Genomic DNA, 22,062 nt, shown 5'->3' with positions numbered 1-22,062 from the left:
AGTAATGTCACCAAATGAAGGATAAATTTGCCGAATAAGGTCAAAATAGTTTACAAAATTGCCAAGTTACTGAGAAATGTCGCCATATGAAAAGTTAAGTTGCCATATAACTTAATTTCGGTTTTAGTCATTCATTAAAAGTTTGACAAAAATGCAACCCTGGTCTGACGTAGATTTTGAAGGTGATCTGACCCAAGCCTTTTTTCTTCAAGGAGTAAAAAAAAATCTACAGAATTTTTCTTTTCTCTTAAAAAAAAAATCCTGACACAAACTAAGATTGCTTTTTTGCTTAAACTAAAATTTTGCATTGACATGCTCTCTTCCAATGAGGGATGCCTTCCGAATATTAAGATTAGGAGTACTTGCATCGGTCAAATAATTTCCAGAAACGTTAGGAACAGTTCGTAAATGAACTTTTGCATCAAAGGACATTAATGAGCAGTTCATGAACAAACATTTGCATTTTTAAAAATTAAAATGCTGTGAAAATACTTATTAAATGTTTCTTGTTATTTTTGTATTAAAATAATGAAATTCAATTGCTAGAAGGATATTCTTGTTCATCGCTTAATAATATAATTCGATCATTATTATAAAAATAGGTATGGATAACTTAATCACATTAAAGGCGTCTACGGTAATCACATGTATTTTTAGGGTATGTTGTTATTTTAATGTGCACAGAATACTTTCCAAATTTTGGGGGGGGGGCTTATTTTACTTTATACTGAAAAATACTCAGGATCAGGCAAAATTTCTTCTAACAAATGAAGCACTCCGATGAAGGCAGATTAGAAAGTGAATTTGAAATACCTTTCCATTTACACCGTCTTCTAAATAACTTTGAAAGGTATACTTATATACAGGGTGTATCAGTACAGCGTTGGCCAACTTTCAGGAGAGATAGAGTATACCTAGAGGATGGAAGTCACATAGGAATGCTTGGTCGGAAACGCTTTCCTAGCGCGGTAGTGACGACATAAAAAACAAAAAAGGAAGGACACAAAACATGTTTTATTATGTTTTGTGTAGCAGGTCCGGGTCGTAATTTTGACTAATTTCTTTGATGATGATCGTTGTCTCTTTAAGTTGTTTTTTCTTTGTTTGTGTTATACTCCGAATAATAAACATGTTTTCTCACCCTGTTCGTGTCCATTCTTTATTGACATTTGTGTCGTCACTATCGCGCCAGGAAAGCGTTTCCGACCATGCATTCCTATAGGATTTCCCATCATCTAGGTGTACTCTATCTCTCCTGAAAGTTTGTCAATTCTGTACTGATACACCCTGTGTAGAGTCACTGCATAATGTGCTCACTTATATATTCAAAACTCCTTCTAGCTGGAACAGTTTTTATTCCAGCTCCTCGTCTTCCGTGAAATTATATAGCATTTTATATTCTTTAAAAGTGCTTTCTATTGAAACATATATATAGTATTTTCTACTTTTTGGGAAGACATGATTTTTTTATTATATTATTCTTTACTGAATTGAACAGGTTATGCAAGAATTAAAAAATAAGTTAACATTAAGAGGTGAACCTAAATTACAATAAAAAAATGTGCGTAGTGGGTAAAACATTAAGATGATTTCAGATTCAACACTTCTGAAAATTGTAAATTCAGTCTAAATTAAAGCAAAACATTTTCACTAAATAATAATATAAAACTTTTGCAATTTTGCAGTCTTATTAAACATTAAGTGCACATGCGACTTGTATTAAGTGCTAATTTTAATATTTTGAATGCATCTAGTTTTGATTTACAATGCACTTTTTGATAATTGAGAAAGGTGATTCTCTACAAATTTAGTTACATAGCTTAAATTCTAAGATACATTACTTATATTATAAAGTTGAACTGAGTACTTACTGGTGACAAATTATACATAACATTATTACAGAACTGAATTAATGTAACTTACTTCAGGCAAACTTCTAACTCTGGAAGACTTCGTTGAAGAGCGTGAAACTGAAAGAATACTAGATTTCATATGTGGTCTAAAGATGTTTTTTCCTTCGTTGTGGCTGAAATTCGATTTGAACGATATACAGCTGGCAATATTATGCACAGGCAGCTCGATGAAACATTCGTGTAAAGGCGAGGTTTTAGTAGAATCAGTTATAGCTTTCGATAACTTTATATTTCTGTTCTTCTGGCTTTTTGAAAAGGAAGTTCCAAAATAATTAGATTCGAATGGGGTATATCCTTTAGTTAATCTAATGCTTTTATTTTTCATTCTGAATACTTTGTTTCTTCGTTGACTAACTGGAAAGGAGAAGTATGATGACCTAGTTCGTATATTTACAGTTTGTGTAGGGGATGCGTGGAAATGGTGAAACATTGTCCTTGCGTAATGATGTGAATGGACATCGTTGACAATTCTAATTTGACTGCTTGCACCATTAGAAGTACGTAATATTCTGAATTTCTGTTTCGAATTTCCTAAGATGGAAAAAATATTATAATTATGAGAATCCGGCTGGTGTGTATTATTCTGAACATCAGCAAAAGTAATAGGCTTAAAATAATTTTGTTGTTCATAAAATGCTCGAGAAACTACTGTTTCTGTGAATGAAGAATTTTCAAATGAATCTACTTTGTAGCAACGGGTGATATCTTTCTCACTTAAATAAAATTTTCCTGAAAACGTACTTTTAAATTGAAGTTTGTAATTATTTATTATAGTTCCAGAAATTGAAAGATCCTTTTCCATTAAAACTGTAGCTTGCTGTATTAATGATACTTTTCTGTAACCTTCAGTTCGAAGACTTGAAAATCTGCTTCTTTCCAAGCTGATTGTACTAACAAACTGATTTGAAAAGCGATTGTTGGTCAGAGACACCTTTCGTACGGAGTTTTTAATTCGTTTGTGAGATCTTATTTCTGAATGTAGGCGAGTATCAGAATACCTAGAATACCTTTGAGTGGTGAACTGTGCTTCAGATACATCCCGCATATCATTTCGTTTGATTATTGTAGAGCTTCTCCCAGATCTTGAATTTTCTCTTCTACTAATTTGCAAGTTACGTGATTGTCTGTAAAGCAGTCGTTTGTTTTTAATCATTGTTGTGCGATGCGTCTGAACATCCAGCTTCTGTTCTCTAAATAAAAGTTTTCTAATTGCAGTAAAATCTTTATCCTTTTGATATATTTGCTTTATAGGTGAAGCTATATATTTCTCTATTCGTACTTTAGAAACTGAAATTTCACGCTGTTGTCTTTGTTTCCTATCGCCGTTCACTGAAATTCTCATTAGCTGCATTTGTTCAGAAGGAAAGTTTTTATTGTTTTCTACAGTCATTCTGCTTATTTTTTCATTGCTCATTACGACTGTTTTTTGAGCGTCGATTACTTCGTCCATGCTGTTTCCAAACCTCAAGCTTCTTTCTTTTCTTAAAAATTCTCTACTTATGCTAATGAAGATTTTTCTTGTATTTCTATAAATTTTTCTTTTATTCATGTTTTTATCTTGAATCTTCGGATAGTCTTTTCTACGAAGAACACCTATTCTGTTTCCCAATCTTTTGTTTTCACGAGTTTCCAAGTGATTTCTTGATGTCCGTCGGTCGTGGCCGGCATATCGGCTTTCTAGGAACTTTCCTCTAAAACCTCTCCCATTTCGGCAGTTCAGAATGACTCTATCCAAATTCTGGAAGAGTTTAATTTCCACATTATTAGGTCTTATTCTTTCAAATTTTCGAATTCCGAAATCATTTGTTGATGTCCATCGTTCTTGGTTGGCATATCGTTCTTCTAGGGGCATTTCTCGAAATCTTTTCCCATTTTGGCGACTCAGAATAGTTTTATAGACATTCCGGAATTTTTTTAGATTATTGTCGTTTTCTATATTATTATTGATGAACAGTCTTTCATTTGGCCCATTTTGGATTTTTACCTCTTCTTGGGAAGATTTGACTGTTCTTCTTGAAGTACCTGCGTAGTATTCTCTTCTTTCGTTTCTCCTCAAGATATTTGATCTCAATTTCTTAGATGAACGAACGGCATGTAAAGCATCAACATTGTTATCTCTTCTCTTTCTAATATGATCAAAGGTCTTATCAAATGTTACGTCATCAAGAGGACGAGGATCATTAATGGTTTCCCTGGTGTGTTCATTTCTGAAATTCTTGAAATTTCTTTGTGCTTGTTTATCAGCTACATGTAACCTTCCTCTAGGCATCTGTTTTACATGCGCTGTTTCATCATTTTGACTAGTCGTGAATAAGCTTTTGGATTCCTTTACATATCCAGAATATTTACCAGTTTTATCGTTCAAATATCTTTGTGAAGTAAAACTAATAGTATTTTCCATCTTTCTTGAATATAAGCCTGACGTTTTTCTAAAATGTTGAATACGAAGATTTCTGTTTAGATCTATCTTCTGGACTCCAAAGTTTTGTCTCCTTCTGGTAGTCCTAATTTCGTCACCACTCTTGATATTCCATCGCTGCTGATCATTCTGCCGTCTGTTTGATCTAGAGTGAAGTATTCTTTGATATCTCCGACCAGTCTGGTGACCGAGATCAGTTTCTTTCCTGTGTTTATCCTGCAGAACATTGTTCTCCATATTATTATTCGAAATTCGCGAATTATTGTCACGTCTTGTATTTCTTCTCAATTCATCACTTAAACTCTTTCTTCTGTAATGCTGAGTTGAAAAGTTTTCTTCTGAACTTGATTTTCGAGTCGTGGAAAATCTTTGAGTTGCACTGTGTCTAACCGAGAAGATGCTTCGAGAATCACGCTTCAGTATGTTAATAGATCTTTTTTTAAATATTGCTGCTATGCTTTCTGTAACCACCTTTTTCCTAATTGTTGATACTTCAAATTCCTTGCCTTGAGGGATCCTTTCTTTATTTTCATAAACAGGGTTTCTATTAATACTTTTTCCATCAGGTGTAACGATTAGATGTGACAAATTTATTCTTCTGTCACTATTTCGGGCACCATCCCGAGACCTTAGTGAACTTTTACTGATCTGACTGTTTCTCCTATTATTTATTCTTAAATTAACTTTAGCCATACCACTTGCATGAATTCGGAAAATACTGTTTCTTTGTGAAGAGGGTGAAAAGAACTCAAATGAATAAAGCCTGGCTTCTGATTGCTTAATATCCATTGGAGTAGTTTTCATTATCATCTGTTTAGTATCTTTCATTTTTCTAGCACTAATCATATAGAATTTTCTGTCAGAAATAACCTGCTTTCCTTGGACTTGTCGTAAATCCTGTCTACGTACCAGTGATTTTCTGTGGTTATCAAAAGAAGTTAGAGATCTGCTTTGGAGGCTGTTATCAATAATCATCTTTGTCCTTACATTTCTAATACCATCGCTTTTCGGTTGTTTACTTCTGATCAATAGCCTCCTCCCATTTATCTGAACTGCTGTGTTTTTGGTCTTTCGAAATAATCCATTTCTTTTCAAATTTGCTGTATCCATTTTCTTCTCAAAAAGTGGGGTTTCTTTTCCGTAATTTGTTTCCTTTGGAACATCAGACTTTTGGGAGCCTAACCTAAAAGTCGGACTTACAGCCATGTCTTTCGCTCGAAGCACTCTATAATCAACTCGTGTCCTAAAAGTGACAAAACTGTTTCTGAAATCTGTAACATCATTCAACGTTTCTGGACTGCTGTTCCTTATATCTAACGTTCTATGCCGTATAACTTCCAGAAAAGGGGACTTGACCGATAAGCCGTTTCTATTTCTCGTATTCCAAGTCGAGCTTCTTGATTCAAGTTTATAGAAAGAGTCACTTTTTGCAAGTTGGGATACGAACAGCAGTATTACCAACCATTTTAGTAGACTGCTTTTTACCCTCATAGCGAGCCTGAAATTTAAAAAAAAATGATTTAAATAAATTCTTCCTTAAAGCAGAATAACAAAAAAATAATTTTAAGGCTATTTTCCATATAATTTATTTAAGCGTTCCAGTGTAAAATGCCAAATACAAAGTAAGAATCTCAAATGTGACAAGAATTGCTGTTTATGGTATTTTTTTAATTTATTATTACGAAAGTAAACGTAATAAGTACGGTCAGTACCCGATTAACCACATTGGGAAGTATCTGAGCTTTGTCAAAAGAAATCATCAGAATAAAAGAAATTTTACTAGAGACATGCAAAAAGGAGAAGGTAATAAGTGAGATAATAACAGTGATAGCAGATGGTGCCATAATATTTAGGAATTATACTTATCAAAAACAGTGTGCCATTTAACTGTATATGTGATCAAAAATATATAAATATTGTTAAATAACTTATTGAAAAAAAATTTCTAAATCACAAAAACAAAACGTGCACAGCTATTAATCCTCTGTCTCATTAGCTATTAATCTCATTGACTGCTATAAAAAAAACAAGAGTAATATGGGGGGAGGAGTCTTTTTTCCGTTTGATTTTTAAGTGTATTCTCCTTATTTTTAATGTTTATCTAATTTACATGATCGAATAAATTTATTCTCCTAATTAAAGTGCTCAAAAATAGAGATAAATAGTTGACTGTATTTTTGTTAATTATAATGCAGGTTATTTCTCTTTCCTCCATTTGCTTTTAAGTGCTATCGAATTAACTGTGATTTTTGGCTTAACCTTAAATGTCCTATCTGGCATTACCCCGCCCAGTCAGATACTGGAATTACTCTGATCAATAGAAAGTGGAAGATAGGGAAGAAGGTATACGTTGGTTGTTAAAATCTTTTTAAGGAAATGTCGGGATATCTTGAGTAACGAACATTTGGGTCCTGCTACATTAGTTTGTACTGACAGCTTTTCTTTCGTCTGAAATTGTTGTATTTCTCTCTTCTATTAACCTTTTTTCTTGTAATTGAATTTGTGATTTATGTTTACGACATTCTTTCCTCTGAATAGCTTGTTTCTGAAATAAAATGACTACGAGCATAATTGACAATATAAAGAGAAATCGAAGCTAAGTACATTGGCTAAGTACGAGGCTAGTAAGAATAGTAAATAACCAAAATCTGCGATTATTTCTCATTTCTCCTCATAAAAGTTTAATTTTGAAGTCTTGTTTTAATTTCATAAATTACCTATTTTAATTTTAAATTAAGTATGTTTTGTGCATCTAAGCAACAAAATTGCCTCTGAAAATACTTGCATAAAAACGAATCTGACATCCTTGTAAATGTCAAAATAACTATAGTATCAGCAAACTATGGTACAAAACTGAGACGCCCTCTATTTTTGCGCAGCCTTCGTTTTCATTTCAAAATTGAATTCGCCATTCCTAAAAAAGGTAAGAAACATTTGACATCCACATAACGCTGAATTGCGTATGTTTGTTTCACATTGCAAAGTTAAACATAACCGTCTTTTACCGTGGCGACGCTTCTGTAAGCATAGGTGATATTAGTACTGAATAGGTTACCACCAAGTACTATTTTATCTGTCATATCCGTTTTTAGAGAATATCAGGCTTCTTCAGAACCGATATGTGAAATATCGGTTCTAGTGCAGAATAGGATTTCCTATGATTTGGCGCTAAATACAGACGCTGCTACTAGTTTTTTGGTAACTCAGAATCTACTCTGTTTTTCAAATGTTATGGCAGTCATTTTATTATAACGTGCAAGTGTTTTTCTTTAGTTTAATCTGATTGGAACTTCTTAGTTTAGTGATCGAAGGTTACATATGTGATTACGTATTTTGAATTATTGGAATTGGAATTACCGTTAATTGACCTTTTCAGTTGCTGGCTAATTTTAATTGATCGTTGTCTCATCACTTCCACGAAAAGTTACCGTATGACAAGACAAATGCGCATTCCCCACCCCTATGATTTAGAGCGAAAGGGTAAGAAAGTTGTAACTGATTAGTGCATGAATGAAGGTTTAATTAATTCTCGCTATGAATCTTAAGTTAGTACGAACGATATGCATCTGGTTGAGCTTAAAGATCAATCGGATGGCTATGGGTGTGTTTGTCGCGAGAAAGTTCTCGAAACAGGCGCTCATACAAACACCATTGAAGGCATGTGGAGCCACATTAAGGGGCTCCACATTTCGTAAGCGGTGTCTTCGGCAGTCGTCGAACGACATTTTGAATTCCTACTTTGCGGAGTTTATATGTAGCGTCACCAATACCGGGATCAGGAGAAAGAGGATCAATTCCAGAACTATATGATTTGTATTTTGTACGTGCATCAGTCATCTGACGATGACGATGAGACGTAGCCAAGAATACACAAGATATGTACTTTTGTTATTTTCGTAACATACATTGTTGGCGTTGTTTTGGTCAGTCATCTTGGAAACACTGTTTTTTGGTGCCATTCTTGGCTTCCTAAAAAATCATCAAAAATATTAAGATCACCCTATTGTAAACTTTCACCAAAACATCAACTGCGCTGTCGCCGATAATCTTGCATTTATTAGCTGGATGTGTTTGTCAGTGCATCAAAGGTTGATTTGGTTTATTTGATTATAGCAAAACACTCTCCGGCTATCTGCTCAAAGAGAGGGATGCCTTTGTGGAAGACTTTTTAACATTGCATCACAAGGAAACATTTGAGATGGATTCTGCTTTACAACATCTATAAAATGCATATTTTCGTGATTCTGTGGTTTTCCTATTTGGAATATACTTTAGTTTCTTATTGTAAAAACAACTGGTGACCAACTATAAAAGAGTTGATGCTTTTCAAAAATCTCTTTTGCTCAAATACTTATCATTTTATTTTATATAATTTCCTTTTTTTTAAGAACTTTGGGAGGGGATTGTGAGTTGGGTCTCTTTTTTATTAACTTTTATTTGCTAACAACTAGTTTAATGTTTATGATACTAAGCCAGACTTCGTGCTGCAGGCAATTAAAACATTTTCATCATATAAATTTAGATAAAAAACAATAAAAAATTAGCTAGTTTAAGCAATCATTTCTTCTTTTTATTATTATAAAGAAATTATTTTAAGTTACTATTGCGTATTAATTAGATACACAAGAGAAGATACCCGTGAAAGAGTACATGCTTTACTGCCTCTAAAAACAATTGTGATTTATCACATCTTGTTTGCATAGAACAACGTTCTTCAATAAAAACATTGTACTTAAAAGAAACAAATGAAATATTTTAACTATATATTTCATAATATTGTTATCAATTTTGTATTTAGATAGTTAATTTTAGTAGAATTATAATTAAAACTATTGCATTTCCCCGTGCAATGCAGAGCGAAAGACATTTTAAGAGAGATGCTATGCCGGAAAAGTAAGAATACAGGAGCACATGCATTTAAAATGATTAAATGGGTATCTCGGTAACTTGTATTAAAATTGAATAAATGTAATTGACCACGATGTTATCTGTAACAGTAATTCCATCATCTTATTGATTTTCAGTAATTTCGAGAAACAGAAAGTACTATAAATATCTCGCGACCGGTTTAAAAGCAATAAAAGCCGAAGAGAGAGCGTGTGAGTAAAATTGCTTAGTTACTGTTGTTGCGAGTTGTTTAGTTCCGCGATAACTGAGATTAGCTTTCTCTTTAGATGCGCTTTGTATTACGTTGTATTTTCTTTTTTAGTAGTTTCAAGTATAACTACTTATTACATCGCGTGATATTGTGAACATCTGTACAAAAATCTCTGAGGAAAATTCCAAAGTTCTGATATATTTTGTTTTGATAAGAATAAATTTTATTAACCCATTATTGGGCTTGTGCATTCAATCTATTATGAACCCGTACGCAAGCAACAATATTATATTATATTATGTTATATTACGTAGGTATATTATGATTACCAAAAAAGGTGACACTAAAAAATTTCATTTTAACAATAATCACAATTAATATAATTTTTTTTTCCAAAATCATATTTGAAGCAAACAAGAAAGAGCTGTAGAAATACTTAAAGAAATGCAAGCTTTATTGCAAAATAATAGCCATTTTATCACAACACATAATATATCTACGGTTTTTGTTTTTAGTACAATATTTAACAAATATTGTACTAAAAACAATTCACCTTTAATTATATATTTTGTTAGATTCCGAAAATCATGCTAACATACTCGATAAGTTAAAAATATTCATAAACTAAATATTATTCTTATATGTATTAATGATATACATAATGTATGTGGCGTATATAATACATATTTACATGTACTAATGGATTGATCTGATAATGGTGATAATCATAATAATAACTTTTAACTATTCCAAAAACCGTGGCACGCATAATGGGATGTCTTAAACACGTGAGCGACATTTCTGTCCGCATATATAGACGATTTAGAAAATTTAATATTGATATGAAAAATTTGATTTTTCGATACAAACCAAAATTTATAGTAAGATCGAAAATAATGTTTATTTTAGGATGTTTTCTTTTAATACAAATGTATTAAATAGAAATTTATTAGTTATAAAATAATGTATGGCTGGAAATAATAAGAGTAAGAAAAAACTTACATTTGAAAATTTTTTTCTTCCTTTTTATAGTTTCAAAGACTTCGGTTAGATCCTTAAAACTAATCTTATGTTAAAGCACATTCTTCTGCATTAAATTAGAAACAAGGCATTCAACCTTTCTTTTTTTCGTATATTTTTATTAGCTCAAAGGAGAGTTACCTCAGAAGGGCTATTAATTTCATTTTGTCATTTTGCTCCGATTCACTGCAAATACACATATCACTTTTCAAACTTTTGCCACCAAATATTATCGCCCTGTATTACATTTAAAGAAATTAAATAATGAAGAATCTGCAAAACTACATGTATATTTTTCGCACTGTGATGAAAAAACGGTAGCTAGAGCCATCAAATTTTGAATAACGTAATTCTCCACCGAATTTGGATATCTGGAAGACCAAATTTGTTTTATTTTCGATTTCATAGTTTGTAACACTTTAACGAATTTTTTATTAAGAAGCTTAACGATTTCAAAGCAAGCAATGGCAACACTGTACGGAAACAAAGACACATTTTTATCTCCAACTCGCGAGACTGTGTATCGGAAATTCTAAAGATAGGCTCATTTTAAAATTATATTGCGATATTGCTGTTGAACTGAATTTTATGGTTTAAGTGCGAAGAAAATGAAATTTAATAAATAAAGGTAGCATAGAGAACATGAAAAAAACGCTCTTTTTCGCGTAATGTAAAATCTGAAAGCTTTCAGATTAAAAAAAAAATAGACCTTTTTAACAGACGGCTGCAAAAATTAACACTTAAGTTCAGAAACCTACTATCTTTAATATTAACCATATGTATGAACCAAATGTCTACATTTGGAAAGGCATGCATATACTCATTGTATTTTCTCTACGATTGTTTTACATAGCTGAAAGTGTGACTGAATCTCATAATATAGACATTTTCTATTGTGTATTACGTTATAAATAAAACTAGAGAAATTGGTAATAAAAAAAATCAAGTACAGGGAAATTGGCCATCATATGCTCTGTGTTGGTATCAGTTAGCGTTTTATAATATTGGATATGCATTTTAATTTTACTTGATAATGAAGTAATACGATGTAGCTTATCGGTACCGAAAATGCATCTATCTGCTATTTAAATGCCAAATTTTCTCAGTTGTGAATGAGTTGTGACACGAAATTTATTCTCTAGTACTCGGATAAACTTCTGTTGTATCTCCATAATGGGATACTTTATTACTAATTCACTGCTGAGTTTGAATTAGTTTATAACTAATATCTAGCATCATTTCTATTTTCACGAGATTTTCTCCTGAAGTGATCTGTATGTATTCAAGTATGCAACCTGAGTTCTTATAATATAACTTACTCTATGAAAACTTTTCAAAATCTCTTTCTCAGAATTCTGCTCAGTAAGTTGTTCTGAAGAGTAAAATTTTGTGCAGTTTTTAAATTTAATGTTTGGTGCTCCATTTAGGCATTTTGCCGGTACATTTAAAAGCCAGACGAAGGCTGGACACGTAGCGGCTAGTTGCTTATAAAAAGGATTCTTTTTTATATGTAGAGTAAGCGCATCCGCTATCAGCTTCCCGATGAAAACATTATTGTTGGCGAACTGAGTGACGTTGGACATGGAGGAAAAGATTCTTAAATTACTAAATCTTGAAATAAATTCTTTCGTTTCATTAAAACTCAGATTCAAGCCCTATACCTAACGAATTTCCGTAATAAAGTTAACGAATTTCTGTAATAATTTATATATGGTTAGTACATAGTTTAATGAGAATGGCTGCAAATATTTCGATTTCATGGTTTTGTTCAAAAGATTTAATTGTAAAATATTTTAATCAGAAGATTTGGAATTGTTTCATTTTCTGTATTATTATTATTATAATGTTTCCTTATGATCGTAAAAGGAATTTAAACCACCTTTCAGTTTTATAAAGCTTTATATACTGTGTTATATTTTGATATTCCAAAGTTTGTAGTTACTAATAGAAAGCAAAAATTAATCCAAGAATTATACTTAATGTATTGCTTTCGATGATATAAAGTTTTAAAATATTTAAGCTTTCTTCTTGTTTCACAGACCAAGTATTGCTGAATATAATCTCTGGACTATTCCATTCTTCAGCCTTTGCGTTTTTCAGGTAAATAAATGTTCTGTCACATATCTAGGGACAAAAATTACAGATATCTTACCTAAGTATTAAAAAACTTAAATACGAAAGGAATATTATTCCATCGAATTTGTTCCTGACGATCTTACTCACGCTCCTCATAGCTTCAGTAATCTTTCGAAAACTACTGTATATTTGCTGTCTTGCTTAAAACTCGCATTATTTTAATGCCAAAAACTTTCACATATATGAAGAGGAAAATGTTGCTACTCAAAGTTTACATTTGTCATGATTACGAATGACATGCAAACACTGAAACTTGACGCTTAAGTTTCAAAGCACAATATTCTGCTCAGACTAATATTTGATTTCCATTCTTCTGAAAATTATTTCCTTCAACTTAACGTTTAAATGTATTCATAAGCGATTAACAACAAACTTAAGCTAATAATTTAGTAGAAGTATATTAAACCATCCTAGGCGGATGCTAAAATTGTATAATGAAACCTATTATGTTTTAAAAAACATGAATTGAAATAAAGAAGATCCCTTAATATTTCCCAGTTTTTTTATAATTTATTTACAGTAGATATAGCAATCATAAACGATATTCATAGAAGAACGTATATCTTAAGAAAATATTCATGTGATATAAATTCAAATTGGTTAAATTAAACTCATATAAAAGAAATTAGTATCTGAAAATACTTAGTTATTATATTTTGGTTCGTTTCTTGAGTTAGAAATCCCATTATAATTTTCCAATCTCTATAAGTTATTTCTCTACTCATAGATATGCTGTAAAACACTATGTTTAATAACATTGGTATACAAAAAAAATGAAAAATGTATTCAACAGATTATAAAGAGTTATAATACTATTATTATTCTTTAATTTAAAATTTTATTTTATTTATTTATGTGATACTGAAGACCTTGTATTAAAATTTTAACCCATTTCATATTCGAACATGAAAATTTTATATAGCTTTGATAATTATAGTATTTTTGACTATAAGTATTCGAAAATAAGTATAAATCCTATAAATGAAGTACGATCTCAGAATGCGAAGTTAATAAATAGACATATACAAGCACATGTAAGTCTAGTGATAAAACAATAAGTAAATAAATAAATTTTATTATAAATTAGCTTAAGTACAATAAATAAGGATATTTTTCTGAAAAATATATTTTGAGGTAAGAGAATTAAATACTTTACATTAGTTTATTAAACAGCAATGATTCAGAAATGAAAAGAAAAATTAAAAGCAACATTAAAACAGCAGACTTCTTAAATACACCTTTATACATTTTTGTTTTCGTCATCTTTTATCAAAACACATCTTTCAAAAATACTCTTCTTAAAATTTATTTCCAGTTTATCACAGATAAGTTTCAATTTGTAAAACTCATGATTTCAGGCAAGCTATTGTTATGATTTATTGATATACTAAAATGCTATTGTTATGATTTATTGATATACTAAAATGTGAAGTCTTTGAAAGGCTAAGAATGATAAATGAAGTAAAATTATTGAAAACATTAGTAAAAATAATAACTTAATAATTAAATAATAACTTTAGTAGTAATGAAGCAAAATTGTTGGATATGCTTTGACACAAAAAAATTTCGTGATCTTCGGAAGCGGATAAGTGCGTTTTTATCACAGTACGATGAATACTTTATTGTCATTATTACACCAATACATTAAATAATAATATTTTTTTTTAATTGCGTAGTCTTGTCTTGAGTTCTGAATTTCAGATCTGAAAATACTTTGAAAATTGGAAACATAATTTAACTACTCTGGGTTTTTGCACTTCTTAGTTATTCTTGCGAGAAAAAGGCTGAAATATGACGTCAGAGAGTTCGCATTTTTTAATTACAAAAGGATCTTTATCTTTGCCTTCTGATCGCATTAACTGATTATGTTACAGTTTTATTGTCAACGAAAATTTCTTTTTCCAAGTTATTGTTTGAAACAAATATTATCTTTATTTTACCTTTATTTACCTTATTCTTCTTATAGTGAAAAAGTCTCACAGAGTAATCTCATAAGCATCACAATGAAATTTTCAAAGTAGTTTCCAGCCGTTAGTAACAGTACTGAGAATATTATTTACTGTAGACTGCACATCGGTTATTTTTTTTTAAACAGAATATTATTATAATATTCTAAGCTATGTTAATTGGCCTTTTTTTCTTATTTATTAACCTTTCATCAGTTAATAAATAAAGGCAAAAACAGGAAATCAGGGAGTGGATTAGAATTTACTCTTAATGCCTAAGGATGATCCAAAGGAAAACAGACTATAAAATGAACTTTAAACAAAAAGAATTTATTTCTTATTGATGTGCTTAAAGTTATTATGCACTTTCATATGATTTGTGGAGAAAAGATTTTTTTTTTTATTTCCTTTTCCTCCGATAAATATTTACATCGAATTTATTCTTTCTTCTCGGAGTGAATTATGTTTCATACATTATAATATAACATTTTCAAATATTATTGGAGCTATTTCATGCCGAATTGACATGAAAATAATTCTGATGAGAATGTGATTTTAAATTAAAATATGATGATTAACAGTACTATTTTAAATGCAATTAATATTTATATTTAAAGTAAAAAAAAAATAAATAAAGGACGACTATCATTCTTGAATAATATTAAGAGATCTGCAGCGCAATTGTATTTATTGCTAACTAAATCCATAATGCAAATATTAAATCACAAAGATAGCTATAGCGTTCTTATATATAATTCGAAACTGGTAGTACAGTAAAACTGCTTGAATTCAATGCGTTTTTTTATCTGTTCCAAATATGAAAAGTTAATGTGTTATTATTCTAATTAAAGCTAGACATATGTTATTATTCTAAATAAATTATATTTTTATATACAGTTATAAAATTGCATTCATAAAACTCAAATCCATCAGAAAGGAGCGAAAAACATTTATTTGCATAGTAAGAATATTTAAAATAACATACCTTTCATGAAAGAAAGTAGTAAGGAATTCCTAAAGTCTCTCCAGCCGTCAGAAATACTCAAGATTCGGCGTCTGAAAGATTTTGCCTCTTATATACCTTCTAAGGTTAATAGCTCGCCCACACTTACTCGGTATTTAGTACTGGGTTAACTAATCATTATGCCTTTCCAGTAATCCTCAGACAAAATTTCCCCAAAATATTTTCTTATCTCGAGAAACAGGCATCAGGATTAGAACAACCGGGATTGGTTCCATTTATGTCCAAGACGAGTGATTCGGACACGAGACAGATTTTCGAATTGAACGCGCTGCGCGTCTGTTTATTGGCACAAGAGATAAAGGTGTTGACTAAGTCCAGCTTTTAATTGGAAAAAGGAAATTTTGCTTTAGGAAGATGAATTGATGCGACTGGGGTTTCTAAGAGACAGAAATAATTAAATAAGTTGTTGGAAAAGATTAACTAATTTAGAGAAGTCGATCTTAGTTATTTTGGGTAATATTTTCGATGATTTATAAAACTTATTACGATAGTTGCGTATAAAATTTATTATACGAATTTCTTACAGGAAAACAATATTTTATGTTGCGAAGTTGATATATAAAATCATGGTGTAGTGTAATTCGAGTAATTGTGTAATGTAATAGTAATAATAAACTTCTAAGGTATTTCTCCCGCCTTCCTAGCATGCCTTCGTGGTGTAGTGGTCAGCACACTGAGTCGGTATTTCAAAAGGTCAGTGGTTCGATTTCCGGCGAAGGGGGTTGCTATTTTTCATCTTTCCTGCTTCTAAACTAACTAATGTCTCTACAAACTTCCCTGAACCTCTTTCTTTACGGTAGTGTGCGTGTATGAGCTTGTATAGGTGTGTAAATATCTATATATAGAAAGTAATAAAAATTATTTACACTCATACATATCGTCACTGCTTCACAGATAGATGGGAAAGTATTTTCACAAAGTTAACTTCAAATAATTTCAAGACTCCTTTCATTTTAGGTCTTTAAACTTTAAAATGCATCCTCCATGATGTCAGCGAATCCTCCATTATGTCCATAAAGGCATTCTTCTCCTCAGGCAGATAGATATCCTTCGATGCATTACCATAATTGAATAAGTAAAGTAATCCTTTAAACCAAAGTAATCCTTTAAATTAAAAGCTTTTAACGTGCACCCTAGTTAACTTGCTGCACTAATTAAAGCACATATATATGTGAAGAATTTTTAATTGCTCAATGATATTATTACGAAATGCGGTAAAATAGCTTTCCCGCATACAACTTAGAGTTGCCAGAAAGTGGCAAAGAAAGGTAAGGCTTCCAGATTTTGCGCGAAATCCCCTATTTGGCGATATTTGGCAACAAAATTGGCGATATGCTATAGACTGGCGAGAACACTCTAGAACGAATTCTTACCGGTTTTCCCGAAAATGTTCTCAGAGTCATGTCAAAAGCTATATAAACCCTGCTTGTACGCGGAATATGTCGCGGAGTTTATCTTGAGAGTATGTTGAGTTCGGTAGTAGTGTCTTTAGTTCAGAGATTAGCTCGAGAGCGATCGACCGAGTCGGAAGTGTACTTTAATGCTTTGCTGTGAAGTCGTTTTCGCCGCCGTTATAGCCTGATAGCCTGAAGGCTGCATTGCTGATTGTTTCAGAGTATTTTTCGACGACTGTAAACGTGTCTCTAGAACTCTCTTGTGTAATACTGAGGAATAAATTATGTTTTTATTCTTCATGAAGTGTCGCCATCAATCACTCCAAATCCACGAACCCGTAGAATGCAACAATATGATTAAATGAAAGACAGGAGAAATACAACATACACATGCAAGCGTATCATTGGATTAATGTGTTTCATTAAACTATAATATTTAAAAAATATTAATGAAATCTATCGATTTGTTCGTACTGTAGAATTTTTATTTGTTGAATTCTCTAATTTAGTCTCCAGTTGCAAGTTTTCTTCTTTTTTTGTTTTCTATGATTAGGAGAGGAAAAATAATGTTACAAAGGGAAAACATCCCGCTGTGCTATTTTGGTAATTTAGTTCGAAAGTACACTTGTTAAAAACGCGTTTTCTTATAAATAGTTTGATTTTATTACATCCACAAAAGTTAAACCGCAACGTCATGAAAGACTTTGCATAGCCAAATATTTGGTTTGATTTATTTAGCTTATGTCAAAACACTCGAGGACTATCGGTTTAAGAGGAGGGATGGCTTCATAGAGACATTTTTAAAGAAAACTCCCTCAGATCATAGCGAAATGAAAATTTCTGAAGTATGGAACGCAATATTAGTAACCTGAATAATCACTAGTTAACAGCCAGAGAACGAGACAAGATCCTAAGTTACATAATCTTGAGTAATTAATGCATTTAGTTGGTCTGTGTTATTAATGCGTGTAATACGCAGCGAGATGTGAATACTATACAAGGATGTGAGACATCAGGAATAAAGAAATATTTTGGGGATATTCCGAATGAGGAATGGTATCTCAACGTACAAAACAGCGCTGGTACAACATATCGCACAGACCGACAGAGCTGGCGAACGTCTAATCGGAACGGTTTGTCATGACAGGTGGCATTTGAACTTGCTTTTGATTTTCAGCAGGTGTTTCTATGTCCTCTCAAATATGCAAAAGGTTACATGAAGTAAGGCTAATCTCACGGCAAGCAGCGAGAAGCGTATCATTAATCCTTCAGCATGGGGCTCTACCCTTGGTGTGGTATTATCAGCATTGGAAAGTTATCAGAGTACTGAACTTCCTTTTGCTCTCGGTATGATGTTTTGTTTTAATTAATTTATTGATCTTTCAATTGATTTATTATGTCATTTAATTCTGATGAATTTTTAAATTTTTATTATTAATTTACCTATTTTTATTAAATTTTTATGTTATTTGGTTTACCGTTTACTTACTTTCCATAAATTTCATTTAACTCATAAATAATGTTGAATTTATATATATATATATATATATATATTCTTTGCTCTGTCCAGGCCTAGATTTTGTGTTTTTACTGTTGAATTCCTTGCACTGTGAGTTATTTACTTACATCTGTAATCCTTGTGGAATAGTTCATGACAGGTGAGGAGTGTATCTCTTTTCTTAATTAAAAGAAAAACTGAGAGGCGAATGAGCGTGAGCAATAATTTCCGTCACCGAAAACTGAGAGTTACGATTTTTTTCACAATAATAAGATAACGGGATGCAATTTTGTTTTTCGTACACAGTAATAAAACTCAAATGGCGCAATTTTTTGTTTCTTTCTTCAGTGTTTCTCTAGAGTTCTGTGTTGGTGTTTGTCTAATAAGTGAAAAACCACTTTCACAAAGAATTTTATAAATATTCGACGAATAAAGACAGAATATTCCGTCTTTTTACCCATGAATTTAAATAAGTCGACTGATGTTTAGGGATGCGACGGGGGTGAGTAGAACCATACCATCTGAAACACATGGAAAGAAAAACTTGATTTAAAGAGGAATAAAAAGCAAGCGAATGGTAAGAACTGAAGTGCCCTAAATGAGATGATTTAACACCGAGGAGAAAGAAAATATTCAAAATTCCATATATTCGATGTCGATTATGATAGAAGAATAGTTCTGGAGATGGGCACACCAGCAGCCGAGGGAAAACATGACTGAACACTGCTAATTCGACCCGGCTTCAGATCCTAGTGAACGGGTTGGTCGCATGTAACGTGGATACTAATAATTTTCTACGAAGGCAACCCTCACTTTAAGCAGATAGTCTTTGCCTGCCTTTCCATAATAAAATTAAGAATCAATGAAAACATAGCCAGAACCTACAGGTGATTTAAACAGTATGCTATCCAATAATAGTAAATACTGAGTTACTTCTTAAGCCCTTCTGAAATCTAGGAGCAATTTTTCATTGGAAAATTGATCATAAATTACTGATTTCATTTTACTTTCCTATACAAGAATAAAAACAGTTTATTCACTAAAAGAAGTATGCATTCTTTCTCCTGCTTAGTAATAAAAGTATTCTACATAAATTTCGTAAAATTGTATAGTCATTAGCTTAGTTTGAAGCAGGAAATGTGAAAAGTGTGCAATGCCCTCGCCGAGACTCGAACCTGGACCTCTGGAATACACGCCGAGTGTGCTATCATAACACCACGAAGGCATGCTGGAAGGAAGGAGAGAATATCGTGGAATGTCCTTGCCGGGACTCGAACCTGGACCTTACGTGCGGTGTGCTACCGTTACACTACGAAGGCGTGGAAGGAGGGAGAAAATGCGTTATAAAGTCACATAAGTTATTTTCTTTACAATAGTATAACTTATTAAAAAGTTATATGCAAAATGTTTTTTTTTTAAATAACAAAAGAGTTTAAGCTTCATGGTTTATTTTATGATATTCATGTTTGGGAAATTGCATGGATTTTAGCCAGTAATTAACTCACGAGAAAAAAGACTTTCTTATTTTATTGCACTCGGAACTTTTAGAATTAACGTTTAAAATTTCCCGTTAACGTTCATAAGCATATTTTCAAGCACGACAAATATTTAATGTAATAATTAAATATATGGTGTGGCTTTAACTGTAATCTCTTAAGTTCTCTGGATGGTAAACAATTTAAAATGCTTAAAACCGTTTGTTTAATAGATTATCCTGCGATTAAAAAAAAGTATTTATATATTTGCTGATTTTTCACTTTGATAACATCGCTTGTTGGTTACAATGTATTATTTATTATAATAATAAACTATCATAATATTTAAAATGAATTAATTTACTATTATCTATCATAATTTGTATTAATAACGTATTAAGTAAGAAGATCATTAAAGAAGTAATTATGATGATTCTTTCATTAAAATACATGGAAAACAAGATAATGGCTTTTTGATCTGAGATCAGCGAGAGTAACAATACGTTTTATCTCAAAATTAACCCAAACTATAAGTCGACATCCGATATTCAAACAGAACCAAATAGACTTTTCGGGAAAAAAAATGGGCGAAAAAATCACCACTTCCTGTCGTTTATCTCATGACGTCAAATACAAGACCATCTGTCCACTGGCCAACCAGATGTCCCCTTCAGATGGATTCCCTATAATGAATTAAACCACTGCACAGGTAAGACCAATGCTTTATTGTCAATCTTTCTTTTCGTGCCCTTCAAAGCCTTTTGATGTGATTGGCTAATTTAGGATAATTTGTAACTTATGTAATATAATTGAGCATTTTCTTTACACATTTAAACATTTTGTTAGTATGAAATATGAAATATTTTGAAAATCATTTTCTTTTGAATGTTCAAAAATTGCTTTTGACTGTTACATTAAATGATAATAAAATAGACTCAAAATACATCCTAAATATATTTTATATAAAATGATTTTTCAAAAGCATTCTATTTCAGTAATAACTTATTTTTATAAGAGTGATCCATGTGTATATATCTATTAATATGCAGTGGATGTTTACGCATTTTAGAATGATTTGGGGGCCATACAATTAATGTTTAAAATGTGTAGATGTTATTTTAAATTTCTAACAGTTATTTAAATTTTTAAACATGCTTTACTGTCTATTCTCGTTCCCCACCTACTATTCCTTACCAGAATAAGTTTTTAGTATCGCGTTATATGTAAATGTGGTAGAAAGAGTATTTAAAGGAAGGTTTTGCTTACTTCAGCTGAAGAGTTAAGGATTCCTTAATGGCGTGTGTTTGCCGTCAGGCTACTTCAGTGTTTAAAGTTAACTACATCCGGCGCGTTTTCGAGAGGTCCATGTTCGCGTCCCGGCGAGGGCATTCCACATCTCCTGTATTAAAAGATCCTAATGACTGTACACTGGCATCCAAACTAAAAGGTAGTGGATGGTGATTCTTCACCACCAGCATTTGACGATTGGTCCCCTAATCGCCAGTCGTCCTTTAATAGGCAAAATACGTATATAAGGGTACCAGAAAGGTATTTTCTCCCTCCTTTGTGCATGCTTTCGTGATGTAACGGTAGCACACTGGGCGCGATTCGAGAGGTCCAGGTTCGAGTTCCGGCGAGGGCGTTGCTCATTTTCGTGTTTCCTACTTCGAAAATTCCTAATGAGTTTACAAACATTAAGAGTATTTTTTTAAATATTCGATCTGATAGTCTATTTTTTTTCTAGTCTTTAAGTCTGCATCATGATTTTCATGACGAGAGTTTTTCGTAAAATTTTTGGAGTTATGCATTTCCATTCCTCTTCCACTACTTTTCAGAGTCCATCAACCGTGGTGGGTTTGCTCTTAAAAAGAGATCTTTTCAACAGACGAAAGACCTAAAATAGTCCAAAGTAAAACTTCAGGCAACTTCGCAGGAGTATGTTGAAAAGGTATATATATGCAAGACTTGTATCAGTTCATCTGTTTTGCAAGGAATGCAGTGGTACTTTTCCAAGTATGACAAGTTTGCTTTGTTTGATGCAATTTCAGGCTTTGAACGTCATTGTGACAAAGAAATAGAATTTTTTCTGCAAAGACCGGGTAAAACATTCTCTTGATAGGACGTTGAGTTGATTTTTAA

At 31.9% G+C, this 22,062-nt stretch overlaps 1 protein-coding gene across 2 annotated transcripts in view; it reads right to left on the bottom strand.

Annotated features, from left to right (window-relative positions):
• Positions 1-22,062, bottom strand: part of LOC118189236 (uncharacterized) — a 119,702-nt gene that overhangs the window by 7,176 nt on the left and 90,464 nt on the right. Inside the window, exons 1-2 of one of the 2 annotated variants that reach the window (XM_035359812.2) lie at positions 15,518-15,655; positions 1,924-5,830 (exon numbers count right to left, since the gene is read on the bottom strand). In XM_035359812.2, the coding sequence (XP_035215703.2) occupies positions 1,924-5,823 (3,900 nt within the window). In that variant the 5' untranslated portion in view covers positions 5,824-5,830; positions 15,518-15,655. Of the gene's footprint in view, positions 1-1,923; positions 5,831-15,517; positions 15,656-22,062 lie in introns of those variants that run through there. The other variant, XM_085815886.1, reaches the window with a different exon arrangement.

Source organism: Stegodyphus dumicola, chromosome 1 (assembly GCF_044657685.1).
Source record: "Stegodyphus dumicola isolate Sdum_Otavi_A_Nest chromosome 1, ASM4465768v1".
Lineage (NCBI taxonomy): Eukaryota > Metazoa > Arthropoda > Arachnida > Araneae > Eresidae > Stegodyphus > Stegodyphus dumicola.
This window is presented reverse-complemented; position numbering and strand designations above follow the sequence as displayed.